Below are 27755 nucleotides of genomic sequence, written 5' to 3'. Positions count from 1 at the left end.
TTTTACTATGTCTGTTTTAAGTCAATAATACTAATATTTAAAAATTATCCCCCCTCTTTATTTCTAGATTTGTCTTTGATTCGTTGAGAGCTATGGCAACATCTGAGGGTTTAGCGTAATCAAGAGTAAGAAATGAGATTCACAATGTATATAGTGTTTCAGAACAGGCGTGAGTAATAATAACAGTAAAAGAGGACAGCAGACCAACAGGAAATTTCTACTATGCTGCTCCTCTTTAAAAAGAGGTTCCTCTGGAACTACATTTGTCACGTGATCAAAGCTATATCCGGTTCTCACGTAGTGTTCGTTCTCTATCTGTCCGGCTTGTTTAGTGTGAATGTGTGCAATGGCCACCAGGTGGGGAATTTGCGCTACTGGAAGGATTTGCAATGATTTTGCAGTGGCTATAAAAACTCTCCCTGCAGAGGACCACCAGGTATTCTCCGTCTTTTTTGTTTCTTTGGCATATGAGAATAATCTCTAAATCTGTGTAGGCAGATTCCCATGTGAAAGCAGGTGCTGTTGTTTTACACTCGACTTGTGAAATCGTCAGGACTGCCTGAGATACCCTTTATTTAAATACTTTAGATGCTCACCTAGCAGTTAGTTACCTGTTCTTGCAGTTTGTTGCCGAGGAAGTTTTCACGCCCAAATTGTTTAAAATACAGGATTACCGTTGCCTCATATTTTGCAAATGCAGTGTACTTTGCTAGGCTGAAACGTGTGTATCTGTAAGTTTTAAATGAAACGAGTATTGTCCAAATACTCATTTGTGCGAATAATAACTTTAACAAAAAGTATCGGCCCTAGAATTTTAATCGGGTATTATTTATTGGTCATGGTAACGATAAATTTTCAACACTTCTTCAGTAGTGATGGAGGGGAGGGAGGAACAGATAGCATTTTGGATAACACCAGCATTTTGGATAACACCAGTATTTTTCTTTTGCATGCTGTATTTTTTTCTTCAGATGCCAAAAAAAATCATCTACCAAAATGTACGTAAGTGAATAAGCAGGACAAAACCGAACGTTTTTTTAGGAGCAAAAGATACAACTTTTGTAAGGTACTACTAGGGTTATGTTTATTGGCAATTCATTACTTCTTCATCACATCATTGAAGAGCCAAGGAAGATAATGAATATGCAGTGGGTGGGGACATTTAATGTGTTGTGAAGATGAGATGAACAGGCAGTGAAAATACTCCACATACGTTGTGAAGATGAGATGAACAGGCAGTGAAAATACTCCACATACGCTACACACTGTCCTCCTCCCTCCTGCTTATTGCACCATATTTCCTCTATTGAAACCCACTACTAACCACTCCCCCCCACCTGCATTTCACTAATGCAACCCAACACTTTCAACATGTTTCTGTTTGCCACACCTCTTCTTATAATTCTCCAACACCTCATGTCATGTACTACACTATCCCCTACTCTCATTCACCCTCTAAGGACCAAAGGTAGACTCCACACATTCCCAATATCACCCACTTTATTCAACCCAATATCACCCACTTTATTCAACCCTGCCAACTTACTTGTATTTAAGATGAAACTAGCCCAATAACCTTCACTCACCCCAAAAAGCTAAACCTAAATATGACATCTGCCTATCTACCATTCTTACACAAGCACTGTTCTCGCAAAAAACTATTGCTTCCTGGCGATATACATCCCAATCCTGGACCAAAAACTTACAATCCTCCTCCCACCCCCTTCCTCTAACTCTAAATGCTTAAACATACTCTCAATGAACATCTATAGCATTATCAACAAAGTCACAGAATTTGACACATGGTTAGCACATCACAGACCAGATATAGTAACACTCTCCGAGACGTGGCTTAAACCCCACATCACTGACACTGTTCTCGCCCCTGGATAAAATATCTTCTGCCTTGTTAGGACCCACAAAAAAGGAGGTGGGGTTGCCATACTCCACTCCAGACAACTTGACCTGTCCCTATTGTCCATCTCACCCCCCCAACTTCCAGCCTGCTAAGTTACTAATAGTAAATTGCAAACTAAACAAAAAAACCTCGCTATTGCTGCCCTATATATTAACTTCCAGGTAATAATATCCCCATCCTAGAACAAATTCTTTCCTGGATGTCTCACACTATATCTTATGAAACAATAATCCTGGGTGATGTTAATATTGATTGAAATACTCTAAATACTGACTCCCCTAACTCCAGCGTAAATCTTCAGGGCTTCTCTCAGCTAATCAGTACCCCTACTCACTTCCACAAGCCAACTAACTCCAGAATTGTTCTCAACTGGATTCTGACATCTAACCCTCATGTCTACCACAACCCCATTCACACTGCCTGATATTTAAAAAATAAATGAGCGTTCTTTTGACTGTAAACTCCTCACCCAATACACGAACACACAAAAGTCACGAATAACACCACAACAAGGTCAAGCACACCAGCAGCGCTGTAAAAAATATTCTTTAATGACAGTTAAGGTTAAGCGCTTTCACCCACTAAACGTAGGCTTCATCAGAACACTGATACAAAATTTAACATCCATTTAAATACTATTTTTGGCCCCAAAAAACACCAATTAATACATTTTCGCCTAACGTAAAATGTATAGTATGTGCTTCATGTTATTCACATAAACTCTCTAATATTATGTACACCACTTGTGCAAGTGGAAAATGAATAAAAAATAAAAATTCAACTGTGTAATAAGTAAATGCATCACTCCATTATATTAATTAAAGCCAAGAATTTTGAATATATGGATATTATCAAACATCAAAATATTAAATATATGAACGATGAAATAATAAAATAATATTATAATAATAAAAGTCATGATAGATGTCCAGAAATTATAAGCAAAGGATACCAGCGTGCTTGCATACTTGAATATGGTCCATATGTTAATAAGGTTAAATCTATGACAAGGAATTGGAATGTAATGATGACTGATAAGGAGATTAGAGTTATATTGGGGGGAAAAGCCCAAGTTTGTGTATAAAATGGGATGTAATATTAGGATTTACTTAGAGTATGGTAGAATGAGTAGTGGATGGCATGCTAACATTAGACATACAACGAAATGTGGTAGTTGTAACCAATGTCAGGGCATCATGGAAGATGAAGGCGTCACATTGGACAATGTTAATAAAACAAATATTATGTTTAGGCAGGGAAACTGCAATTCCAAGCTAGTGATTTATATGGCCAAATGTATGGTATGTACAGGTTATTATATAGGAAAGACAGAGGAGTCTAAAAAAGAGAAACTATGATCATTTGTACAGTATCAGAAGAAGAGATAACAACAATGCACTTTACAGGCACATTAAGGAAAAGGGTAACCATCGTTTATTTAAGTTTGCCATTTTGGAGAATATTAAGATTGACCCTAGGGGAGGGAATTTTAAGGCTGTATTAGGATATATGGAGGTTTGGTGGCAACGTTTTACGGACGCATCCACTTTGCCTGGGCTTAATGATCATTTTACGGACGCATCCACTTTGCCTGGGCTTAATGATCATTTTACGGACGCATCCACTTTGCCTGGGCTTAATGATCACATTACAGTCAAACCAATTTTGATTCAAAAATGTAAATGAGTGATGCTAGTCAATATGACATGTTTAGGAAAATGCAGTATATAAGGTGTATGAAATACTAAGTATCACGTAAACATGTTCATATTTATGCAGTTAAAATTAGTAGCTATTAATATATACTTTTCTTTTATTAATATACATTGTTTTATTTTATTTTGTTATATTCAATTCATATTTAGTACTCGTGTATTTTTTTGTGCACACTTATGCTTTTAGAGGTTTTATTAGGTCATTTATCAATGAAATTCCTATTATATATTTATATTTATATATATATATATATATATATATATATATATATATATATATATATAAAGGAATTAATTGTATATTGGTTTTACATTGTATATATTTGATGTTGATCTAGTTTAGTGAACATACATAAGTATGTCACATAATTTTAATATTATTTTAATATGCGGTGGTGGTGCTGCGGTAGTACTGTCGCCTCACAGTTAGACGTTGCCCGTTCGATTCTCAGAGCATCTTCTGTGTGGTGATTTGCGTGAATGGGTGTTCCTTCGTTGAAGGTTGTGCGTTAGGCCTGGCAAGCCAGCACGTAAAACTCTACTGCCAGTCATTAGCAGACCGGAGTTCCGCTGTGGCGACCCCTAACCGGGAAAAGCAGAAAGACCCAAACAAATTTTATTCTTTCATCATTCATATAATATTTAATATTTTGATGTTTGATAATATTCATATATTTGAAATTCTTGGATTTAATTAATATAATGGAGTGATGCATTTACTTATTACACAGTTGAATTTTTATTTTTTATTCATTTTCCACTTAGACAAGTGGTATACATAATATCATTGAGAGTTTATTTGAATAACATGAAGCATATACTATACATTTTACTTTGAGAAAATGTATTAATATAGCAATAACCCACGCCTGGGTGTGGGTAATGCTAAATTTACCCACGGTTGGCGTGGAAAGCCAACCGTGGGTAAATTTAGCATTACCCACACCCAGAAGTGGTTATTATTATACCATGACATTATTTAAGAAAAGAAACTATTACTTTTCTTAAATAATGGCATAGTATAATGCCTGTTTACTGCCCTTCCGCAGATGTCTGGCATCCGCGGCAGTTCTGATGTACTGCGCGCCTGCGCAGTACATCAGAGTTGTGCAAAAGCAACGGAGAAAGCAAGATCTCCGTTGCATGTGTTTCGCTATGTTAAATGAGTTTAACATAGAGAGACAGTTTTAAAATAAGCAACAGAGATGTCCGTTGCTTATTTTAAAACTGTCTCGCTATGTTAAACTCATTTAACATAGCGAACATAAAAGCAACGGAGATCTTGCTTTCTCCGTTGCTTTTTTTTTAAACACTGTCTCGCTATGTTAAACCCATTTAACATAGCGAGACAGTGTTTTAAAAAAACGAGTTATACTAATGGAAAAAAGTCCGGGCGACCGGACCTTTTTCCATTAGTATAACTCGATTTACAACGGGCACGCTGGCCAATCAGCGTGCACGTTTTGGGGTGGTCATGGTATAATTGGTGTTTTTTTGGGGCCAAAAATAGTATTTAAATGGATGTTAAATTCTGTATCGGTGTTCTGATGAAGCCTACATTTAGTGGGTGAAAGCGCTTAACCTTAATTGTCATTAAAGAAGATTTTTTATAGCACTGCTGGTGTGCCTGACCTTGTTGTGGTGTTATTCGTGACTTTTGTGCGTTCGTGTATTGGATGAGGAGTTTGCCTAATATTTTAAGTGACCATCTGCCTACATCCATCCAAAGATTTTTAGTCACATAAATAGGACTCACAAATTCAGAGACTGTTGTAAACTCACTAACTTCAACCCTGTAAGAATTTAACAGTAGACTCCCTTCCATAAATTGGTACCTCCTCTTTGACCTACCCCTAGAAGACACTGTACTAAAATTTAACCAAATCTTCCTTGACATTCTCAACTCCCTAGCCCCACCCACCCAGGAATATAAGAGTAAAATCCACTTTTGCTCTCTCAATCTACCTGCTGTTTAATGCACGAGAGATATTGCTTGGAAAAACTGGCATAAATCCAAATCCCATATTCACCTCCAAATGCAGGGTAATGAAGTAAAAATGAGACTGGCACTTTACCACCTACCTGTTAAAATGATTTGAGAATTATTAGAGAGGACAGAAATTTCTCCAGAAGTAATAGCTAGTGAGTGGGATAAGATGAAATAGTTCAAAATAGGGTCAAAATAAAAGAAAGTGATATTATTTCTTAACCATATGAATTGTTTAGAGGAGCTAGCAAAGTATTACAGAATAAAGAGAATCTCATAGAACAAGCAGAGGTACAAATGCAAAGTGCTTAAGGGAATAATAAGGGAGTATTTGGATAAAATACATGTTTAGAAAGGCTGGTGTTAAAACAGTTGCTCAACTCAAGAGCACAAAAAGTTTTAGGACAATGACTTGGGCAACAGAAGGAGGAAAGCACTGTCAGCAAACATAGGGAGCCTATAACAAGAAAAATAACCAGGGATCATGTAGAGGTGGTACAGATTTCAGAAATTTTATGAACATTTGTATTTTGTTTGTGTCTTTCGGCTTTTCCCGGTTAGGGGTCGCCACAGCGGAACTCCGGTCCGCTAATGATTAGCAGTAGATTTTTACGTGCTGGCTTGCCGGGCCTAACGTGCAACCTTCAATGAAGGAATGCCCATTCATGCATGTCGACAAACAGAAGACGCTCTAACTGAGAATCAAACGGGCAACATCTAACTGTGAGGCAACAACGCTACCGCAGCACCACCACCGCAGTTGTATAAAGAAGAGAAATGTGGAATCAAGAAAGAGCACAAACTGAAATAGTTATGGAAATAAGGCTAAAGAATTAACAGTTAAGATAGGAGAAGATGAGATAAAGACTGATGTATAGTCAATCTGCATGAAAGTCTCCAGGAACAGATGGTATTCCTTTGGGAGCTCGGAAGTTAAGAGGGAAGAAAGCGATAAAGGTTTTGTTTAACAGTATTTTAATAGATGAGGAAGCACTAGTATCTCAGAAGAAAGTTGTGGTGGTTGTAAAACCTAAAGAAGGGAAAGATCTGTCAGACCCAGTTTCATGTAGACACATTTCAGTTTTAAACCATGATTATAAATTATTTACGTTTATACTAGCTGAAAACATGACAAAGGTGTTGCCAAAATTGATAGATGTGAATCAGTGTGATTTTGTGGAGGGGAGGCAAACATTTGACGACATTTAATAGAACAGTGATGTTCCAAAGGGAAGCAGAATGTAAGAAAATACTGCTGCTGTTGGTGAGTTGTGATGCAGAGAACGCATTCAACAGAGTAAGCTGGGATTTTATGAGTTGGATAATGGAAGCATTTGCATTCCCTGATATTAAGGTTAATTAGGAGGAGATATAAAGTATTGGAGGCAAGAATTACAGTGGGTGGCTTCCTGTCTGATACGTTTTGTCTGAATAGAGGATCCAGGCAGGGGTGTCCACTTTCTCTTTGTTATTTGCATTGTATTTAAAGCTATTGATAAAGAAAATAAAGAACTCTGATATTGAAGGATATAATTGGTATGGTAATCTAAAAAAAAAAAAAAAAAAGACAATTTTCTGAAGAAATGTGTTTGTATCAGAAAAGGACATCTTGGTGTTGTGGAATATGTTCAGTCATTTTCGTATGGATATAACATTTAATAAAGATAAATCAAAGGCTATAGCCATAAATTAGGTGCCCACACATGACTTGATTCAGTAATGCCCATATTTATGGGGGCAAGATAAAATGAAGTGTTTAGGACTATAAAATTAAAAGGCTTCTGTTATGACATCTAAGGAAACGTTGGAAGAGACTAAAAAGATGATACAAAAACTGAGAAATTGGAAGTTCTTGCTTATGGATAGTAATATACAAGGCAGTGCACCTTTTTGTTATGTCTGTTTAGTTTTACATATTTTTATCAACTAGAGGAGAAGTTGTGGACAACAATTAATATTTATCTGTGAGGGGAAGTTGGCAAGGATTAAGTGTGATGAATATTGTAGAGCCACACAATTAAGGCTCGTATGCATAACACAAGCAGAAGGTTGTAATTCAAAGTGCAAAGTGATGATAGTAAAGCAGGGGGGATTCAAGAAATGAGTGGGATTTTGAATGCATATACTTAAGGTGAATAATAACAAGCATGGAGAATATAATATTCATTAAGCATGCATATACTTAAGGTGAATAATAGCGAGCATGGAGAATATAATATTCATTAAGCATGCATATACTTAAGGTGAATAATAACAAGCATGGAGAATGTAATATTCATTAGGCATGCATATACTTAAGGTGAATAATAACAAGCATGGAGAATGTAATATTCATTAAGCATGCATATACTTAAGGTGAATAATAGCGAGCATGGAGAATATAATATTCATTAAGCATGCATATACTTAAGGTGAATAATAACAAGCATGGAGAATATAATATTCATTAAGCATGCATATACTTAAGTTAAGCATGCATATACTTAAGGTGAATAATAACAAGCATGGAGAATATAATATTCATTAAGCATCAGAAAATATTCTAAGAACTAAGTGAACACAAGAATGGAAAGAAAATAGGCAAGAAGAGGCCATAATTTACCTGAGAAAATTGACAAAGGAACCAAGGTATTCGGAGTAAAAAAAAAAAAGAGTGGGAAAGATAATGGACTGGGATGAGGCCAAGAGGAAATTTGATCTGCTGGCTAGATAATGCCTTCCCCACCAGGGATTGATACTGGTGTATAGGCTGAAGAGCAGAGGCAGAAGTTAAAAAGGGATAATTAGTAGGGTATATAAAATACTGCACAATAACTATAAGAATCAGTAGGAAGAGGTTAGAAAAGATTCGATAAAGCAGTTTACAAGGGAACAGTTAGACATATGGCTCCCAAAATATGCAACAAAGTCCAGAGATTTAGAAGTTTTACTTGGAAGTGTTTGCATAGGTAATTTTATACCCTACACAGAGTTCAAATAATTTTTCCTCTGGTAGATGGCAGATATTGGAGGTGTGATGGGGAAGAAATTGGTAACTGGAAACATGTAATTTGGGAGTGTAATGATTTGGCAGATTTTAAAATTCCCTACAGTACTCTGTCAGACATATTAGGTGAGCAGAATGAATCTTTTGAGCTGGGACACATGATCTGAATTGCATACAGAGTAAGGCATTTTAAGTTTAATTCTGTTGGCTGCCAAGAAAAGCAAAAGCAAATTCTTAGTAAATAGAAATCAAAGTGTAAACCAACTCTAAAGTGTTGACTATCGTGACAGAGAAAAAAAAAGAACTACAAGTGGGATCTTTAGAAAAGGGAAGGAGTAAATTACTTGAAAGTAAATGGAAATTGTAGGAACAGTGTGTACAGAATAATTTTTAGGAGGAGAACAGCAGTTTAAGGGAAGGCAGGAATTAAGCAATTTAGGTAATGCCGGACTTTATAATAGTTACATATATACATCCCATGTGTTCTTTTTTATAACTGGCAACATGTTGCTATGGTTTGTTTTCTTTTAATGTATGTTTGCCTTTAAATGTTAATTTAATAAAGTTTAAAAAAAAAAAAAAACTAACCGGATATGTCCTTATTGTCTGACAAAATGTGTAGTCAGTTTTCCCCCAGCAGTTATTGCTAAAAGTTAATGTTATGGCAGTCTTGTTTTGTTTTTTCCCCCCACAGTTACAGGTTTACTGGTAGCATATAAGTATTCTCTTATTAGTTTTTGGTGTCTAAAAGAACATGCCTCACACCCATAGTACTGACCTAGAATAGCAGCGAAACACCTTTTAGGCTGGGGTCAGTAGCTTCCATGAGGATAGGCAATGACAGGGTTCTGCAGAAGGGCAGTGAGTCTAAGGGGCCACTGATGTTGCTGAGAGATTTGTTTTTGATGGTCTAGTTGCATCCCTTTGGCCCCCTTTGCCTGCAGGCTATTCGATCGTGGTAGCTAAACAGTGGATTCTTGCAAGTGATGTCTCCTACTGTGCAGGCGAACCCCTCAAGAGTCCCCTAGCCTGTAGATGGGTACCCTGAAGATTCCACCATATAATCTATTATTGGGTACTCCCTAATTCTGTTTTCACACATCCCTAGTCTCCTGAGAATAAATGAGCAAGCCATGCCATGTTGTTCCTCTCCTCCCTGGTGTTGATTCTAGCAGGTACCTGAGATACTGACGGAACTCCATTTATCTGGGTTGCAGTCAGGGTTTTATTCTTTTGTGCCAGTGGGGCAACTAGGGAACTACTGTTCTTTTCAGTTACCCAGCATATCTGAGTTAGAGCAATCCTGTGGTTCACACCAAGGATGAAGTCTCTCCTGACTTGTAGGAAGACCGTATAGTCTGTTTGTTATTTAATGTCTCTTCTCTTATACTGGTTTTATGGTACCTTTTACATACTATAACATCTCTCACTGTTTGCTCATTACTGTGTCAGGACCTGATGAATGTAGTTCTGTCAAGAATATTTCTATCAGCTAGTTAGGAACAGTAATCTTGTCAGCTTTGAACCTTGCACTAGTCTTATTTCTTCCGTGCAGGAAATAGAAGACTGGATTTCCTTTCTGACTGTTGTTTTTTTCTCTGGCCAGCCTTTGATTGCCCTGCTGGGGTGTAGTTCATTAATGAGAGCTACAGTAGGGCGGTGTTGATCCGTATAGGGGCGTACACAAGATGTGAAGTTGGAGAAGATAAGTAATACCTCCCAGTGAGAAGGACGAAGAAGCGGCAGCGTGTGGCATCAAGAGTACGTGTTCTTGTGCTAAAATCATAAGATGCTGTTGTATCATAGTTTATCATCCCCGACCTCAGATAGTCATAGGGCTAGAGAGACATTGGGAAGGGGATGAAGAAGTGAAATAAAAGGGGGAAGTATCTTTAAACACTTATGACAGGGACAACCCTACTAGGAGCGGACTGGGAGAGTCCAAGATATAATGTAGAGATAGAGATCTTGGTCCATGAAAGGCACAGCAAGATATTGCATGGTTTAGCAGCACAAAGATGCTGTGAAAATAGGTCCGGAATTGAATACTTTGCTTTGTACTGTATGTAGGTAAGGGTGTGAGGAAGAGACAAAAAGGGTAGGAAAAGAGAAGAATGTTCTAGAGGGAAATAAAAGCTAATAAACAATATAAAAAACAGGACATGCAAGTGCCTGGAGATGCACTCTGCTGTAATGAGTTAAAAAGGAGCTAGATAGTAGAATGTCATTAGACATCATCTGCCTATCATTCACTAAACATTTTGGCTTAATCGTATATAAGCTGCTGATATGAAAATGATTTAGATTGAGGCTGAGGAGCTAGATTTGTAGCATGGTTAAAGGGTAGGTCAGAAAAAACTGTTATGAGGAGTTGGCCATCAGAAGTAAGGGAAGGGATTAATGCTGCCATCAGCGAATACCCCCCCCCCCCCCAGAACCACAGGATATGATCCTGGGAATTAATGCAGAAGGGTACAAAATAGTGGACTTGGGCCACAACAGCAGCACTGATGTGGAACTGACACTGGCAGAGCAGTCAAAGCGCTTGATGTTGGTAGGACACCTAGATTAGGCTGCTATACGCGAGTGAGAAGGCTGTGGTAGCATCACATAGGATACTGCTGTACATCCACAGGGGGGTGGGAGACAAGAAAAGTAATGTTTCCTCTTTACCAGGTCCTGGTTAGGCTACACTTTTAAGTACTGTGTGCCACAAGGAATGGGGCATTGCGCTGCCGCAAGCAGTCCAGAAGATACCGATAACCCATAGAAATGTGTCTTTCTGTGTAATGGTAGCATATTACCTGTGATGAGAAGCGCTGGGGCTCTTCTTCGTTAAAGCGTGGAAGGAGGGAATGAGGTATGCATGCATGAGGTTATGAAAAGGGAACAAGATGGAGATGTATGTGCAGCACATGGTAGAGTCTAGTTACGGTTCGGATTTGTGGAACTCTGTTATGCAGAGGCTTGTGGACTTCTGGAATAGGCTGTTGGAATAGTTGCTGGAGAGAGAATCCACTGAATCCGTGGATAAGTGGATAAAGGAGTAGAAGAAAGGGAGGGAAGGAGAGAGGAGAAAATGTAATAGGCAAGTACTAGGCTAGCTGCCTGTGCAGGCCATTTGAAGTCTAGCCAGGTTCCCTTTCACATGTGAGAATTGAACCCTGTACCATGTGACTGAATATTCATTTAAAGAGCAGACTAGTTGGGCTGATTTGTTTCCTTGTGCAATCAGTTGAAATAAAACTGCCTGAAATTCTAATCATTATTCTGTCTTTCTCCGTTGAGATACTTTATTCTCTTTTCTGTCCTCCTCCAGTAGCATTAGACTCTCTTGGGTGTGGTATAAAATTGTGGTTCATCTCCGCAAGCAGTTTGGCAAATTTCTGTAAGTTCTTTGTGAAGTAGGCATAGTTCAACTATCCTGAAACTTCTAAGTATGCTGAAGTTCCTGCCTCCTTCAGGGAAGTCTACAGATATCAGAATGCTGACAGAGTGGAATTATTAAAATGGTATGAGTCACTTGCACCTAAAATGGCTTCTCAGACCTCCACATACATCCTAGCTGGAATTGTGTCTTGGGATCTAATTTAATTTTCTTTACTTAGGACCTCCGATATGATTTAAAAAAATGCCACTAGATTCTTGACATTACTGCAGGCTTTTTGACTGTTTCCTTTAGACAATGTTATTTCCTGTTAGCAAAGTTTTGTTTATAAGGTAGAAACAGTACAGCAGATCATAAGTCATCTTTTCTGCTAGCTGAAACTCAACACAGATAAAGCGCTTGGAAAATACCTTTTAACTTCTTTAAATCATAACATAGCTGTTCAGATAACAGGTGTCTGCTACATTCTTGCCCATTTATAGTCATAACATTAGGAGCCCAGATAGTCCATCTTATTAAGTAATGCTTAGCTGAGATAAAATATTTCAAACCTGAGGGATGCTTTCAGGGTTTAAACTTTCTCTGCCCTTTTCAGTGAAGCTGGATGTTATTGTTGTGACAAGGTCTAATATTAAAATAATTTCATAAATTCAGGATGGATACTGTACAAAATAAAATCAAATACCAGGAAATTTTAGATTATTCAATGTACAGCGTTTGAGGCCAGCTTGCCTCAAATCTGACTGGTCCTTTCTTAGTTATTCCTTTCTGCATCCCATTTGAGAGCCACTGCCCACTGAGGATGTGACTGTGGATCAGTTTTGCAGTTAGATGGCTTTTTGGTGGTGTGGACAATCCACTGCTTGTAAATGGTCTGAAGCAAGTCGGCAGGCCCTTGGCAGACTTTTATTTGGAAGTCAGCACCACAGAGTTTCTTAGGTTCATAGGAGGTTACTAGTCTATTGGCCCTAGGGCCTTTATAAGCCTAGCCATGTTATACCCTTGTTCCCAAGTTGTATGGTCTATATTGGCAGCGTGAGTCTATGTTACGCACTGACTGCCCTTATCCAAGGGGGACATAGGTGAAGCCCTCGGGGTAAATTTATGATATGCCATTCAGTTGTCTAAGTTATGCTTTAACATCATTGAGGAGCTCTATTTTATGTGAATAGGGAGTTTGTTCCAGAGGACTGGCAATCTCTGGGAGACACATATGTCTCTCCAGTATATCCTGTTAATGTTGCAGGCCAGGTTAAGATCCCTAGAGTGAGTGACTCGTCCCATTTGACTTGCAGATTTGCAGAATTTCCATTAGGACAGGGTCTGGAGACTGCTCTGTAGGCCAGGCACAAGTCACCTCTCAGCAGCCTATAAGATACAGAGTACAGTGACAGGACATTCGGTGTGTCCATGTAGGTCATGTGTTGAAGGCCCTTAATTTTCTTTGTGAAAAACCTCTGAGGTCTCTCCAGCTGTTGTAGGTGTCTGGTGAGGTACATACAGAAGGGGGCGTTGTACTCTTAGTGGTCTGATGAGGGAGGAGTACAGTTATAACATCCTTCGTTCTGGATGCGATGCCCTTACTTATGAGGTGTGCAACATAGAAGGCCTTCCTTACCACTGTGGCTACATGGTGATCGAAGTTAAGGTTGCTATCAGCCTGTGTGCCCAAATCTCTCACCACAGGGTTTGAGCTAAGGGGTGTACTGTTAATATTGTAATTAGCAGGGACTTCCCCTTTGCCAGAAGGGATGATAATGCATTTTTTGCATTTAATTTGTCTATGGCTTTAGCACCAATCATTTGTATGGTATAGCACCTTTTTGTAGTATGTCAGCATCGTTGGGGGACTCAGTGATTTGCATCCAGTTTGCAGTCATCGGCGAACTTGGTAAGCCACAGGCGATCTATTTTCACCTGGACATCTGAGAAGTAGACTCCAAACAGTAGAGGCCCAGCACAGATCCTTGTGGCACACCACTGGTAACTGGTTTGCTGGTAGATTTGGAGTCCCCAACTTTGACTATATGCGTTCTGTCAGTGAGCCAGTTGGCTATCCATCTAGTGACATATGGGTTAATTCCCAGCTGGGTGAATTTCTCAATGATGCCTGTGTTGGGGGATTGTGTCAAAAGCCTTGGCTAAGTCAAGATAGGCTGTATGTACTGTTCTACTTTCATCCAGGGTTTTGGTGACATTCTCGAAGAAGTCCACCAGGTTTAGTAAGCATGATCTACCCATAACGCAGCCAAATTGGGTCAGGTCAAGAGTTTGAAGGTCACCTATGTCTTTGTTGATAAGGTCCATGATGATTCTCTCTGTGGCCTTACAGATAAAGCTGGTTAGGCTTATGAGCTTGTAGTTCCCAGGGTTGGTTGATGGACCCCCCCCCCCCACTTTGTGCAAGGGAATTACTGTTACTATTTTCCAGTCTGTCAGTATCTCAATGTGCATGGCTTTATCTTGCAATATCCTGCTGCTGTGATTTGATAGTGGTGAGGCAGCCAATATGATCAGAGGATCATACTTGGTAGTATCACTTTGTGATATCTAGGTGAGTCATTCAGATACTATTTTGGCAACATTGTGCTGTAATATGTGATTTGTACTGGTGTGACTTCATGTGTCCACCTTGTCTGTTTCTAGTCAGTGTATGCTCTAACCTTTGCAACTTCACTTGTGCAGTCTTAAAACTTTTACATTAAATGTATACCTAAAACTAGAAAAATGCTTCGCCTGCATCCAGATGTTTAACATCACTGCTGATTCAAAAATTGCACCTCACAAGATGGTTCCCATCATGGACATCACTCCTCAGTTGTCCACTGTGAAATCTGAGCTTGATGTGGTATCTTTTTGAAGTGCCATAGACTCTCCTGATTTTTGTCCTTTCACAGGTGTATGATACATCATCTGATAATCCTTCAACTTTACTAATAAACAGTGTTTCTTTGACTGTGACTCAGATTCCCCGAATAAAGGTGTCTGCCCAGAGGCATCCTGTTTCTTGGTCTGATTATGCAAGGATTACTAAGAATATTTCATGTTGCTGATAGTATGATCTGCAGTCTCTGTAGTTGGTATTAGATGCTGTACTTTACTGAGGTAACTAAGATGAGAGAAACAGTTTATTTGTCCTTCTTCCCATCTTAAATATCTGGGAAGGAAGAGGAGGACTAGTCTTTTAACCTGTGCCAACCAGATTTTCTTGGTTTTTGGCATACATTCAGAGGAGTAACATTACCTGTTTCTGCCTCCTTCTGCAGAACACATCTCTGTTCTATTTTATTTTTATATGTTAACCAGGATAGAACTCTGATCCAGTAAGACTCCTATCTGGTTCAGCCCAGGCTGCTATGACTCTTAACCAGACTGGTACAGCTACATTTCAGAGTATGACAGGTTTTGGCAGCTGGGAATTTAACTAAGAAAAGTGCATGTATAATTTTAAAAGAAAAAATTGAGCAATACTGCTGATTGTTACACACCCATAATCGTGTGGCAGGGATGTTCTGGTTGCCTTGTTCACACTCACTAATAGTAGCACATTTCCTGGAAAGCATGCATACTTACACACTTGGTTCATTTCTGATAGTGTTAGATGTAGGTTGTTGAATGTATATGAAATCAGTTCTTCTCTGTTTCATCCTCTTGTCCAGAAGATTCTGCAGAGGCTTGGTTGTAAATGGTAAACAGTGTAGCAGGTAAAGCAGTAACTTCATCAATTAATTCCTAAGAACATTAGGAACTTTTTCGTAAAATGAAATGCTTATTTCACAAGGAAAAAAGCAACAAATGTACCAGCAGAAAAGACAACATACGAGGGAAACGCAAGCAAAGAAAGTGAAAGAGCAAAAGCAATCTTTCCATCTGCAAAATATTTTGGCCTCAAACATTAATAGCAACGAACATGATTTTTTCCAGTTTGCTCCCCTCTGCTAAATTCTGGGAGGTTGTTTTTTCCATTTTACATGTAAATGGTTCACGGCCACAGATATATTGTGTTGGAGATATTACAGCAGGTTATTCAGCTGATTTCTGGGCAGAGCATGTCCAGCTTTAGTTCATGTACTCTGCAAGAGATCAGTTACAGCTGGCCTTCCTGCTAATATATCCATTGGCTGACCAGCAAGCAGTCCAGCAAGTGCATCCATCACAGTAGTGGCAATTATGTTCTAGGTTTTTACTGATCTCAGAAACCTTGAATTGGTAATGGACAAGAGAAATCAAAGATTTTTCAGTACAAATTTTATTCCATTTGGTTATTTAAACTGTAATATACTTTTATAGTAGAATTGAATGGTTTTCGTCCTGCATTGTTCTACTGCTGTGATTCCAGAGTGGTAACTAGTATGATCACTTTCAGCAGCTGGATACCTGCCAGTACATTTCTTTACCCATGTTTTTCAGGAAGTATTTAAAATTCCTTTGTGGAAGACTTCTGTATTCGTTTCACCTGTTTGCAATTTAGCTTTACCTCTGCTTCTTGGACTGTTTGCCAAATGTCTGTCACTAAGGCTGGTGCATCTCAAGTTAGTTGGAATTTATGTTTGCCTGTATCTGAATATCTTACTGTTCCAAGTTGTCTCTATAGCATCTGAAGTTGATTGTACAACACTGTATTCATTTTTTTTTTCTTCAAGATATAGTGATCCCTGTCAATGAGGACATGTTAGATCTCATCTCTCCTCAGATCAAGAGGCATTACTTGCCTGATTCTCTGTCTGGTGAGGGCACATTTCAGCTAAACAAGGATAGTCCTCTGTTTTACAAGGATATTCGTCAAGACTGTGAGCTGTTTATCATCTTCGTTTTAGTTATCTTTGTTTTAGTTGTTCCTGTTTCAGGACTTTGTCAGAAATCAGAGCTTTCAGTCTTTGGAAAATATTCGTAATGAGATCCCTCCCACATAAAAGGAACTTCTCTGTAGGATTGTATGAATTTCTGAGATTCTGGACCGTCCTCTTCCTTTCCTCCTTTCTGAAAAACAGAATCAAAAGCTGACCCTAAATGGTAACCTTTTGAAATGGAGAAACACGGAGACTGACTGAAAGATCTAACTTCTATATACCAAGTCAGAGATGCCATTTCTCAGACTATATTCTCTTCTTTTTTCTCCAGGGGTATGGGAATCTTGGAGTTGGTATATTTAAGTTTATTGGGTGTGGGAGCTTGGCCCCTCCCTGCAAAAAGAAGTTTAAGGGAGAAGAGCAGTTTTTGACATTTAGTCTTGTCCTGTGTTTTTGTTCTTGTCTTTTCGGCTTGTTGGCATTCAGCATTTCAAGTGGCGACATTTTACCAGGGAGCCGCAACAAACTCCTTTTGATTAAGAATTCTGGTGCTATGGTCTCATTCCCAAAAGAAACATCTTGAAGTATATCAACATAACAAACTTTAAGGAACTGCTTGTTTTCTACTGAACACTTTCAGCTTTTCTGATTTAAAATTGTGAATTGGGCAGTCAGTTTTTCCTATTTTGCATAGTTGGAGTGCTGCTCTGGGAAAGGTACATCATGTACACCTATCAGTAAGTCAAAACAGACCCTGTATGCAGAAAATGATCAAATTTCTGTGATTGGAAAGTAAATGGGCAGACCTTCCACATGGTCAGCAGAATGTAGGTATTTTTTCTTGGTATCTCAACTGAAAGTATAGTTGTGTAAAATCTTACTATAATGGTAGCTGTCCTTGCCTTCACTGCTGCAGTACTCCTTACAAATGGGATTCCCTGCCATGAAACCCACCGTCCAGCCGGTTTACCAAAGTCTACCATTGCTTTAAAGTATTCTGAACATCACCTCCACACTCCTTGCATAGGGTAGGGCATAAAGGTGACGTTCAGGTATACCATCCTCCGAACCGATTGTCCCAGTAGGAACAGCAGTCCAAGGAAAACTGTGGAGAACCTGCACATCCAGGAAGGAAAAAAGACCAGGGGGATGGTGGGAGGGAGTGAATACTGCAGCGGTGAAAGCAAGGACATCTACTATTATAGTAAGATTTTACACAACTGTACTATGTCCTTACATTTACTGCTGCAGTATTTCTTACAAATGGGAGAGTGCCAAAGCTCAAGAAAAAACTGGGAGAGGTCTAGAATAGGTCTCCAAGTTCCTTCTTTTCTGGGCACTTGGAAGAGTTTTGAATAAAACCCTTACCCCCTTTGGGACACAAGCACCTCTTGGATAGTACCCTGCGACAAGAGGTATCGAAGAACCTCGGGGGGGGGGGGGGTCCATAGGAGGCTGAGGAATGCCCATAAAAGGAGGACAGGAAATCCAGCCCATGAAGTACTCCCTTGCCAAATGATTGACAGAACCCAAGAATCCTGGGTGATTCAGAGCCAAACAGGAAGAGATAGAGGAATGTGGCTGGGAATGGGTGGATAGTCAGACTGCACCTGGTTTGTCAAGAAAGGAAGGTTTAAGCATCCCTGCAGTCTGAGTGGTTTTAGCAGGAGGAGTCTGTTTACTACCCTTTTTACCTTTAGAAGGAGGGTGAGACTGCGTATGAACAAAGGCTGGCTTAGAAGGGTAGTTTCACTGAAATTTAGGCACAGGAGAAACAAAGACATGCTGAAGCCCCTGTAAAGCCTTCCCCTTGTCTTGAAGAGACTTAAATAAACAAGCAGCCGCTTCACCAAACAAAAAGCGTTATCCAGAGGAGCATCCATCAACTTAGCCTTAATATAATCAGGCAAAGGTTGAAGCCGAAGCCATGAATATCTCCTCGGAACTGAACCAGAAGCAGCAGTCCTAGGAGAGGCATGTGCTGCATCATAACTACATTTGATAGAATGACTAACTACCTGAGAAAAAGTTCCAAGCAAGGAAAGAGCAGAAGATTTACTTTGGAAAATTAGAAGGAATCTGACAAGCCTGGGAAAGAAGAGCCAAGACATACCTAGAGATATGGGTCTGATAATTAACAGCCCTAAAAGTTAAGGTAGCCAAAGTGTAAACCTTCTTACCCAGCCTATCCATGGTTCTACTGTCCTTGTCGGAAGGCAGTAACTTGGACATAGGAAGCAATTGAGATGGCTTATCAGAGACTATAGACACCACAGACGGGTCAGTAGCAGGCTATTTAAACAAAAAGGTTTTATAGGATGTTTGAGGATTGTTCCTCTCAGACTTGCTGGGACAGGCGGTAGATAATCTGTCACTTTAGAGGCATCCAATAAAGCAGGCAAGACAGGAGGAATGGCCCCAGGTTTAGGAGATTCCATCTGCAATAACTCATAGTACCTTTTATGGATATCTGAAACGTAGGCACAATCCCACTTAAAAAAATGTCATCATCCTAGAGATCGTGTTCCCAAAGGAAATTTCCTCAGAAGGATTATGTTGAGTATGAGAATCCTCCCCCTCAGACCCATAGTCTAAAGGAGAAGGAATCTGGGTAGAATAAGCAAGGGAGTCATCATCAGAATCTAACTCAGAAGAATGCAATTCTCTGGGCCTTTTATGGGAAGAAGAGGACCAATGAGGAGCAGGAAATTAAACCCCTTGACGAGGTCTCAATGACAGTAAAGCATTAAATAACCCTTGAGTAAAGGCCTGCCACTCACTTTGTGGATACCTAGGAGCAGAAGAAACATGATTAGTTTTTTGTTTCTTTTTTAAGGGGACATCGTCCTAGAAAACTGAGAAGGCTCAGACTCACGGCAGCATTCCACAACTGCAGTAGGAACCTCTTCCCTAAAGAGAAACTGCAGAACCCCTGTAGACTTCTCGGAAACAGTCAACCGTGGTTCCCTCTGAATGCCCGAAATGTACACCTGCAAAACCTCGTCAGACATGCTGCCTGCCAGATCCTCACTGGCCTCCAACTCAGACATGGTAGAAAAATCTGACAAAACCGGGTGAGCCTCTGCGTGCATAATTTCCTCAGGAGAAACTCCCGGCAGAGGCTGGACAGCAGAAGATTTCCAGTTTTACCTTCTGCATCTTCTTCTTCCCTGACGGCTGACCCTCAGGGCAGGAAGTTCCATCCATAGTATCTGCAGCAAGAAGCTTAAGATGCTGATTCTCAAGATACAAGGAAAGGGAAAAAAGCCTACTACAAAGTTTTAGGAACAAATGCCTGACAAATTGAACAAGACATACGGTCGTGAGCAACACTTAGACAAAAAGACACATTGTGGAGGTCTTTATGGGGAATCAGTCTCCCACACTGGCATTTATCCTTCTGGATGACATTAACCCCAGACTGCACAAAACAAATAGAAACGTAACCAAAAACCCAGCTGGGTACTTATCTGCAACTGTGAGGATTCCAACAAACAGGAGTAAGCACAGGAATGCCAACAAACAAAAACGGTAAAAAAATGGATGGAGGTAACAGATCGGCAGTTAAAACAGCATTCGGACTGGTGGCAAAGAAGTTCTGAGGATGGTAAGCCTGAACATTATCTTTATGTCCTACCCTACGCAAGGAGTGTGCAGGTGACATTCATTGCATCTTAAAGCAATGGTAGACTTTGGTAAACTGGCCGGATGGTGAACTTCACGACAGGGAATCCCATTTGTAAGGAATACAGCAGCTGTGAATGTAAGGACATCAGTCCTTTTCCCTTATTTTGAAGACCCCTCCGTGTGCGCACACAGCAAAACTTTGGTGATCACTGTTTTCTGAGTAAGGCAATTTGATCTTTGATACTCTTCCCCCCTACAATTCCTGACATTCCAGGAGTGTTACTGAAATTAAGAAGAGATACAAGGGATGATTTACATTGTGGCTGTGTGACTGAAACAACTGTGGTTCATACTTTTGATATTTGTTGGTCTCCCAAACTCTGTCTTTGCATTCCAGTATCCATTCCTCAACTCTTGTAGCTTGGGGTGGTGGCTGATTACTGGTAGTTATTTATTAATTGCAGGTTTTAAAAATGCACTCTTGGAGAGGTTGAATACACCTTTTAGTAGATCTTGTCTAAATGAGAAAGATTTTAATTTTTTGTATAAGGAAAGTGGGGTGATCAGCCAACCTCCCATCATTTTTCTCTCTGAAATACTGCCTTTAATACTGGTTTGTTCAGTTGTTAGAACCATATATGTCTTCAGTTTCTGCCTGCATGTGCTTATGGCATTAGTTTCACACACAACAGTAAAACATTTGGAGAGGGTGCCTTCACTTAAGATTTCCACAACATGCTGTTCGTCCATTCTGGGACCTCAATTTTATGACTAAATATTGTCATTGCCTTCTTTTTGAGCATGTTTCTTCAGATGTTTTTAATATTTTTATCTTGGAAAGCTATTTTGTTGCAGTCATCTGTAACAGAAGTATTTACATGTCAAGCCTTGGAGTGCATAAACAGCCGCCTACCATCTTCCACAAGCATAGTGTTGCTTGGGGGATGAAGTGGTCAGTTCTGTTATGATAGTTGTGCACTTTTCATTATAGCTGAAGCGTAAAAGCAAATTATTTTATACTTTAGACAGCTTAGATATTTCTAATCAGTGGTAGGCATTTCTGAAACATTCTTATCAGCATTTTGTAGTTTTGTAAGAAAGGAAATGTTGTCATTAGTATTTAAGTATACCCTTTCTCCGTTGTTAGTAGTTAGACTACCGTCCATTACAGTAAGTACAACACCACTATGATTGGAATTAGCAACATTTATTCTGCTTGATGTGCAGACTTGTGTAGGGTTGTTTGCTCCTTATCCAGACATTGCAAAGGTAGACTAGGTTTTGTTTCAGCTGTGCTTGTGCAGACTTGTGTAGGGTTGTAGACTAAGTTTTGTTTCAGCTGTGCTGCGGGGCATGCTGTAGACCAATCACCTATTTCTGAGAGCTGGAGTAACACTATTGCTTACTCTCTCTTATAGATTTTTAATTTCTGCAGCAGTGATCTTTATGATTTACCTAGTATAGCTGTGAAGTATACTCCTGTAAAGATTTTATGTATAGTTGCACAAGTATAATGGCCTTAAGGTTCTACATTCAAAATATAGTTGAGTGAGGGTAATCCTTTTAAGGCTCTACGTTCACAGTATAGTTGCGTGAGGGGACTCCCCTTAAGGTTCTACATTCACAGTATAGTTGCGTGAGGGGACTCCCCTTAAGGTTCTATGTTCACGGAATAATTGCATGAGGATACTCCCCTTAAGGTTCTACATTCACGGAATAGTTGCTTGAGTGTACTTGCTACAAGGTTCTACGTTCACTGTATAGTTGTGCGAGGATACTCCCTTAAGCTTTTACATTGAAGGTATAGTTGCGTGAGGGTACCCCCCTTAAGGTTCTATGTTCACAGTAAAGTTGCTTGAGTATACTTAACCTTAAGGGTCTATGTTCAGTGACACCAGTGATATGAGACAGGTTCCCACCTTCCTTCCTTTCTGTTTTTGTAGGTATTTATTGTGTGACTTCTTATTTGTAAGACTTGAACCTTGACCTATGGACTTCTGCTGTAAACAGACTCTGCCCAGTCGGGACTGCCTGGTCAGCATACACAAATAAGTAAATAAACGTGTCCTAACAATTGCGACTTGAAGGCTGTACAGACACAAACACACAGCTTAAAATGTGGTGAGGAACTGACATGTATGATGGTTGATCCCATACCTGCTTGTAATTATTTCAACAGTAATTCAGTTTTCTGACATCTGCTTTTATGGTGAGTATACTCTGACAGCTTTACTTCATTGTCCAAAAGCCACCTGAAGACTGAGGTGAGCTGTCCAGTTCACTTCTCGTATTTCCAGGGCAATGTATTTGTTTGGAAGCTTAATAAATCCTGATACTGCAGTCTTAGTTGTCTGGAAAGGTGGACTGTGTGTGTACCTCTCAAGGAGTGTTCCGTATGGGTTGAGTCCCCATAGCTGGACATTGTCTGTGTGACAGTGCTGAGGAAGAAATCATACTCCTTAAGTCTGATTCTTCTCCTTTCTCTAGGTAGTGTTGTGCAGAGGATAGATTTTGTAAGTAGTATTTCAGATCAGTGTTCTTCAGTGCTCCATCAGCTGTGAAACCAGCATATCTTTGTTTAAGGGAGGCTGCTAAACTGCATTCCTAGCTGCACTGGCTGCTTTTCTTTATGCTTTGGAGATTGTGGCTCTCAGCTGAGTGTTCTAGTAATCCTTTAGTTTGAGTTTGAGACCTCTCAGTCTGTTATTACTCAGAACTGAGAGTGGCTGAACTTCTAATCCACATACTTTCCTTCCAAAGAGATTTGTTTTTTGTCCCCTTGAATCTCATCCTACTGGCCTGGCCCCCAGTGCCCCATGTCCACACCAAGCTCTACCAGCCATCCCCAGATTTACTCCAGTATTGCTGGGGCTGGTCATGTGTCCTGAGGGCATTCTGGGGGGTCTGATATTTGTGCTTCCATCTGGATTTCTTTATATGGTCTAGTTGCTCCTTTCTCCCCCCCCCCACTTGTTGACTGTGTCCGTGGGCAATTGCTGTTTTTGGACCACACCTCCCATAAGGAGCATCAAGTGCCCTTCCGCCCAGAATGGGTGTGCCCTTCCTTCCCTACCACTAATCTAACCTTGGTCATCTGGGAGGTAATTAAGGCTTTGTCCCTCCACACCACTGGAGCGGCTTTTTAAAAGAGACATGGATATAGCAGAGCATACTGTGGATGGCGTTTAGTGGTGGCTGTCTGAAGGGTTTCTGTTAGGGCTCCGCCCTCTTTCTGTATGGTGTTAAGCAGCCCCATGAAACACACGACCTACAGTGCAGTGGTGCCGTGATTCTTAGGGCTCGAGCATCTACCTCTTGATTCTTAGGGCTCGAGCATCTACCTCTGTAATGGAAAGCCCCATGAAACGTACGACCTACAGTGCAGGGGCACTGTGATTCTTAGGGCTCGAGCATCTACCTCTAATGGAAAGCAGCCCCATGAAACATGCTCTATAGCACAGTGAATCTGCAGGATTGTGCCAGGACTCAAACACGCAACTCTGTAATGGTAAGCAGCCTTGTGAAATGCATGGTGGATGCTAGAGCAACAGGATATGGCAAAGAGAGCAGTTCTTTCTGCTGGCCATTCCGGAGTTACTTCCATGGGGCAATATCTCCATCCACTTGCACACTGTTGCCATAGTCTGCAGTGTGCTCAAAAATGAGGTATTTGTTCATATCCCCTGTCCAGGGCGGTCATGAGTCTGGAAGGGAGCTATTCAGAATGGCTACTCCCTGTTTGCCCATATTCCATTGGAGGCCAGTTGCCTTGCATACAAACTGAGCCTCAGTCACTTGCTGCTGAACAGATGGTCCAGACTGAAAAGATGAATATCTTTTATTATACCATGACCACCCCAAAACGTGCACGCTGATTGGAAAAAGGTCCGGTTGCCCGGACTTTTTTCCATTAGTATAACTCGGTTTTTTAAAACACTGTCTCGCTATGTTAAAAGGGTTTAACATAGCGAGACAGCTTTAAAATAAGCAACGGAGATCTCCGTTGCTTATTTTAAAGCTGTCTTGCTATGTTAAACCCATTTAACATAGCGAGACAGTGTTAACGAGAGCAAGATCTCCGTTGCTTTTAGTCTCGCTATGTTAAATGAGTTTAACATAGCGAGACAGTTTTAAAATAAGCAACGGAGATGTCCGTTGCTTATTTTAAAACTGTCTCACTATGTTAAACTCATTTAACATAGCGAGACACTAAAAAGCAACGGAGATCTTGCTTTCTCCGTTTTGCCCACAGCTCTGATGTACTGTGCAGGCGCCAAGTACATCAGAACTGCCGCGGATGCCAGACATCTGCGGAAGGGCAGTAAACAGGCATTATACTATGCCATTATTTAAGAAAAGTAACAGTTTCTTTTCTTAAATAATGTCATAGTATAATAGCAATAACCACTTCTGGGTGTGGGTAATGCCATTTACCCACGGTTGGCTTTGTTTGGTCCCTCGGGCTTCGCCCTCGGGACCAAACCACGCCAACCGTGGGTAAATTTAGCATTACCCACACCCAGGCGTGGGTTATTGCTATATTACGATTCTGGTACCTCGGCCTTCGCCTTCAAGTGGAATAAGTAACAATCTTACAAGCAAGTCTATATACACCACCCAGAATTTCATTAATTAGCATCAATTAATCAATCAACATTATTTCAAAGATTTAAAGTCACAGTAAACATCATTTTTGCAAAATATTTAAATTCCTAAATTTTATATCAAATACTTGTATACAATTAATATGTTGATCATAAATAAATTTTCTTTTAACATCCACTATATCTGTTTATACTTCTAAATTCATTTCATTTGGATACAAAGTATTAAAATTAATAATATATTTAGATTCCATATTTATTAACCTCCTTTGAAAACAAATGAAATTCTGGGTGGTGTATATAGACCTGCTTGTAAGATTGTTAGTTATTCCACTTGAAGGCGAAGGCCGAGGTACCAGAATCGTAATAAAGATATTCATCTTTTCAGTCTGGGCTGCTATTTCCGTATTTGTGAAGTTTTTGTCGTATTTTGCTTTTGAGGAGCTGTTCTCGGCTACCTAGTGTGTTTTGGTGAACAGATGGTCCCTAAGTTAGTCTTTGACCAGGGAATGTCCCAGATTTGGAGAAGCACAGTCTGCAGCCTGTTTGCATCACCAGCTGGTGTTAAATCCATTAGTAATTTTCTTGCTTCTTCAGTGTAGATAGAACTGGCCATGGAAACAAGTCAAGCTGTTCAGACTTGTGTTAGACTTGAAAATAAATGAGCTGGCTGTGTCTACCTATATACCAACCCCAAGATAAATGTATAATGAAAAACACCCTTCCTTCTATATCTCCAAGAATTCCCCCTGTTTCAAGATACAGTAATATTGGAATTTGTGTATTTTTAAGTAGCTGTGTTTAGTGGTCATAGCTCTACCATGTCAGGCTGCAGAGGGGATGAAGCCTCCTGTAAAAATACTTTTTAGTTGGTTAGGCATATTTGATTTTTATTTGTTGCAGATAATTTTGCAGCTCGCTATTTCTGCACATTTTAGTGTTTTAAACTGTGCTTGAACTTGAGCCCTGCAGTTACTGGCTGGAGGGTGGGGGTGGGGGGTGTGTGTGTGTGTGTGTGTGTGTGTGTGTGTGTGTGTGTCTTCTGTTATGCTGCCCCTCCATTATCTTTGATGATGACATTCATTCAGAAGGTGATCTCTGAAATGCCAAAGGTATTCTGATTGCTTGTTTCTATTTTAGTCTCCCTTCAGTGGTATTCAATTTAAAAGATGTAAAACAAAAAGCAATGGGAAAGTGTCCTTTAGGTTAAAGGACACCGTGTAAATATCTTTCCTTAGTTCAAGTTGTACAGTACGTTTCCATGATTTTTGAGTTGGATTTTGGTTACTCAGAAGTTAAACATTTTTGGTGGCAGTTTCTAACTTTCACTTTAAACATTATTCTGTGCCCATGGGGTTTCTGCAACATCTGTAATAAAAAGTGCATTCATCCTAAAACCTGCAGTCAGGAAACCAGTGTCTCCATGGGGTCTTCCTTCCTTCCATAGAATCATCAGCGCTGTTAGATCTGAAGTTCTCATCCTGAAAGATCTTGGTTCTTGTGGTTGTTATCTCTGAAGTTCTCTTGGTGGAAGTAACAGGCTCTGTCTGTCTGTTAGGGCTCATTGTCTTACTCCATAAAGTTTCTTTGAGGATGGATCCTTCCTTCATGCCCAGGATTGTTGCTGAATCCAGTCTGGCAGTCTGTACTTTTGCCAGTCTGCCAAGGATCAAGGAGAATGTTGCCTCCCCCGTGTGGATCTGCAGAGGAAGCTTGGGTATTAGAGAGCCACAACAGTCTGTCTAAAATGATTACTCTTGCTAAGACCCAGAGAGGAATGAAATTTACAAACACTAGCTTTTTCTCTATGGCTTTACAGTTGCATTACCTTTTGTTACAACATTTATTGAACATTGTTAAAATCTATAACTAAAGTACATCCTACAAGAGCTATTTCTACCTTTTTAAGAAAACGCCTGTTTGAGATAACATTTGTTGTGAAGCAACTTGGTCACCCTAGAACACATTTGAAAAGACTGTAAATTCCAGATTTTCCTTGGGTTTGCAGTTATCAAGGGTATTTTCCCAGAAGGCAGCCTTTCCAAAGGACAAACTGAAGACTGTCTTGCAGAGACAACTTTTCAAAAATCGGATCTGAGAATGATTGGCATTTTATCGTGAAGCAAGATCTTTTGTGAATAGATCCTTCAGCAAGATCCAACCCTCATTCCATCAGCATGCCTTATGTTCTGTGATTTTCATCTCGGAGAGAGTCTTTTACTCTCTCCACCACTGGAGTGTCTTAAAGGAACAAGTGCATCTTGGACAGGGTTGGATTGTGCAGCCAGGTAAGTTTCACCCACTGAGCAGAACTGCTGAGTCATCCGATCTAGCAAATTCATGAACACAGACCCTCTTAAATGCCTACCTTTATGGTAAATACCAATACGTTTCATTTTTCTATGCACTGTCTTGGAGATGACAAATTGGTTGTTTCTATAAGTTACATTATGAAATGTCATATCTGCTCTATTTCATACACAAACAAAAACTTTTAGAATCTTGAAAAAGAAATTGACACAAGTAAATTTTAAATGATACTTGAGATAGTGAGTTGACCGTCATAATTTTAACTGGTATTTTTGGCCAAACCTATTAGTTGACAACTTGATACCAGTGTTAAGATTTAGTATTTATCTAGAAAAAAATGTTTTTGTAATTCTGGGCATTTTTAGTACGACACAACAATTACAAGACTGCATTTCTTCAAAATGTTATAATGAACTGTTGCCCCATAGTA

The 27755-nt window shown here is 39.8% G+C and overlaps 1 protein-coding gene across 1 annotated transcript in view; it reads left to right on the top strand.

The window, feature by feature from the left end:
• The first annotated feature begins 290 nt into the window (after positions 1-290).
• The window catches only part of LOC122791736 (trans-1,2-dihydrobenzene-1,2-diol dehydrogenase-like), a 279610-nt gene continuing 252145 nt past the window's right edge, over positions 291-27755 (top strand). The window contains exon 1 of the mRNA XM_044059644.1: positions 291-436. Within this exon, the coding sequence (XP_043915579.1) occupies positions 338-436 (99 nt within the window). The 5' untranslated portion in view covers positions 291-337. The remainder of the gene's footprint in view (positions 437-27755) is intronic.

The sequence above is a fragment of the Protopterus annectens genome, chromosome 17.part0, assembly GCF_019279795.1.
Source record: "Protopterus annectens isolate FY-2018-M chromosome 17.part0, PAN1.0, whole genome shotgun sequence".
Classification (NCBI taxonomy): Eukaryota; Metazoa; Chordata; order Ceratodontiformes; family Protopteridae; genus Protopterus; species Protopterus annectens.
The sequence above is the reverse complement of the archived record's forward strand: the minus strand, read 5'-3'. Positions and strand labels throughout refer to the sequence as shown.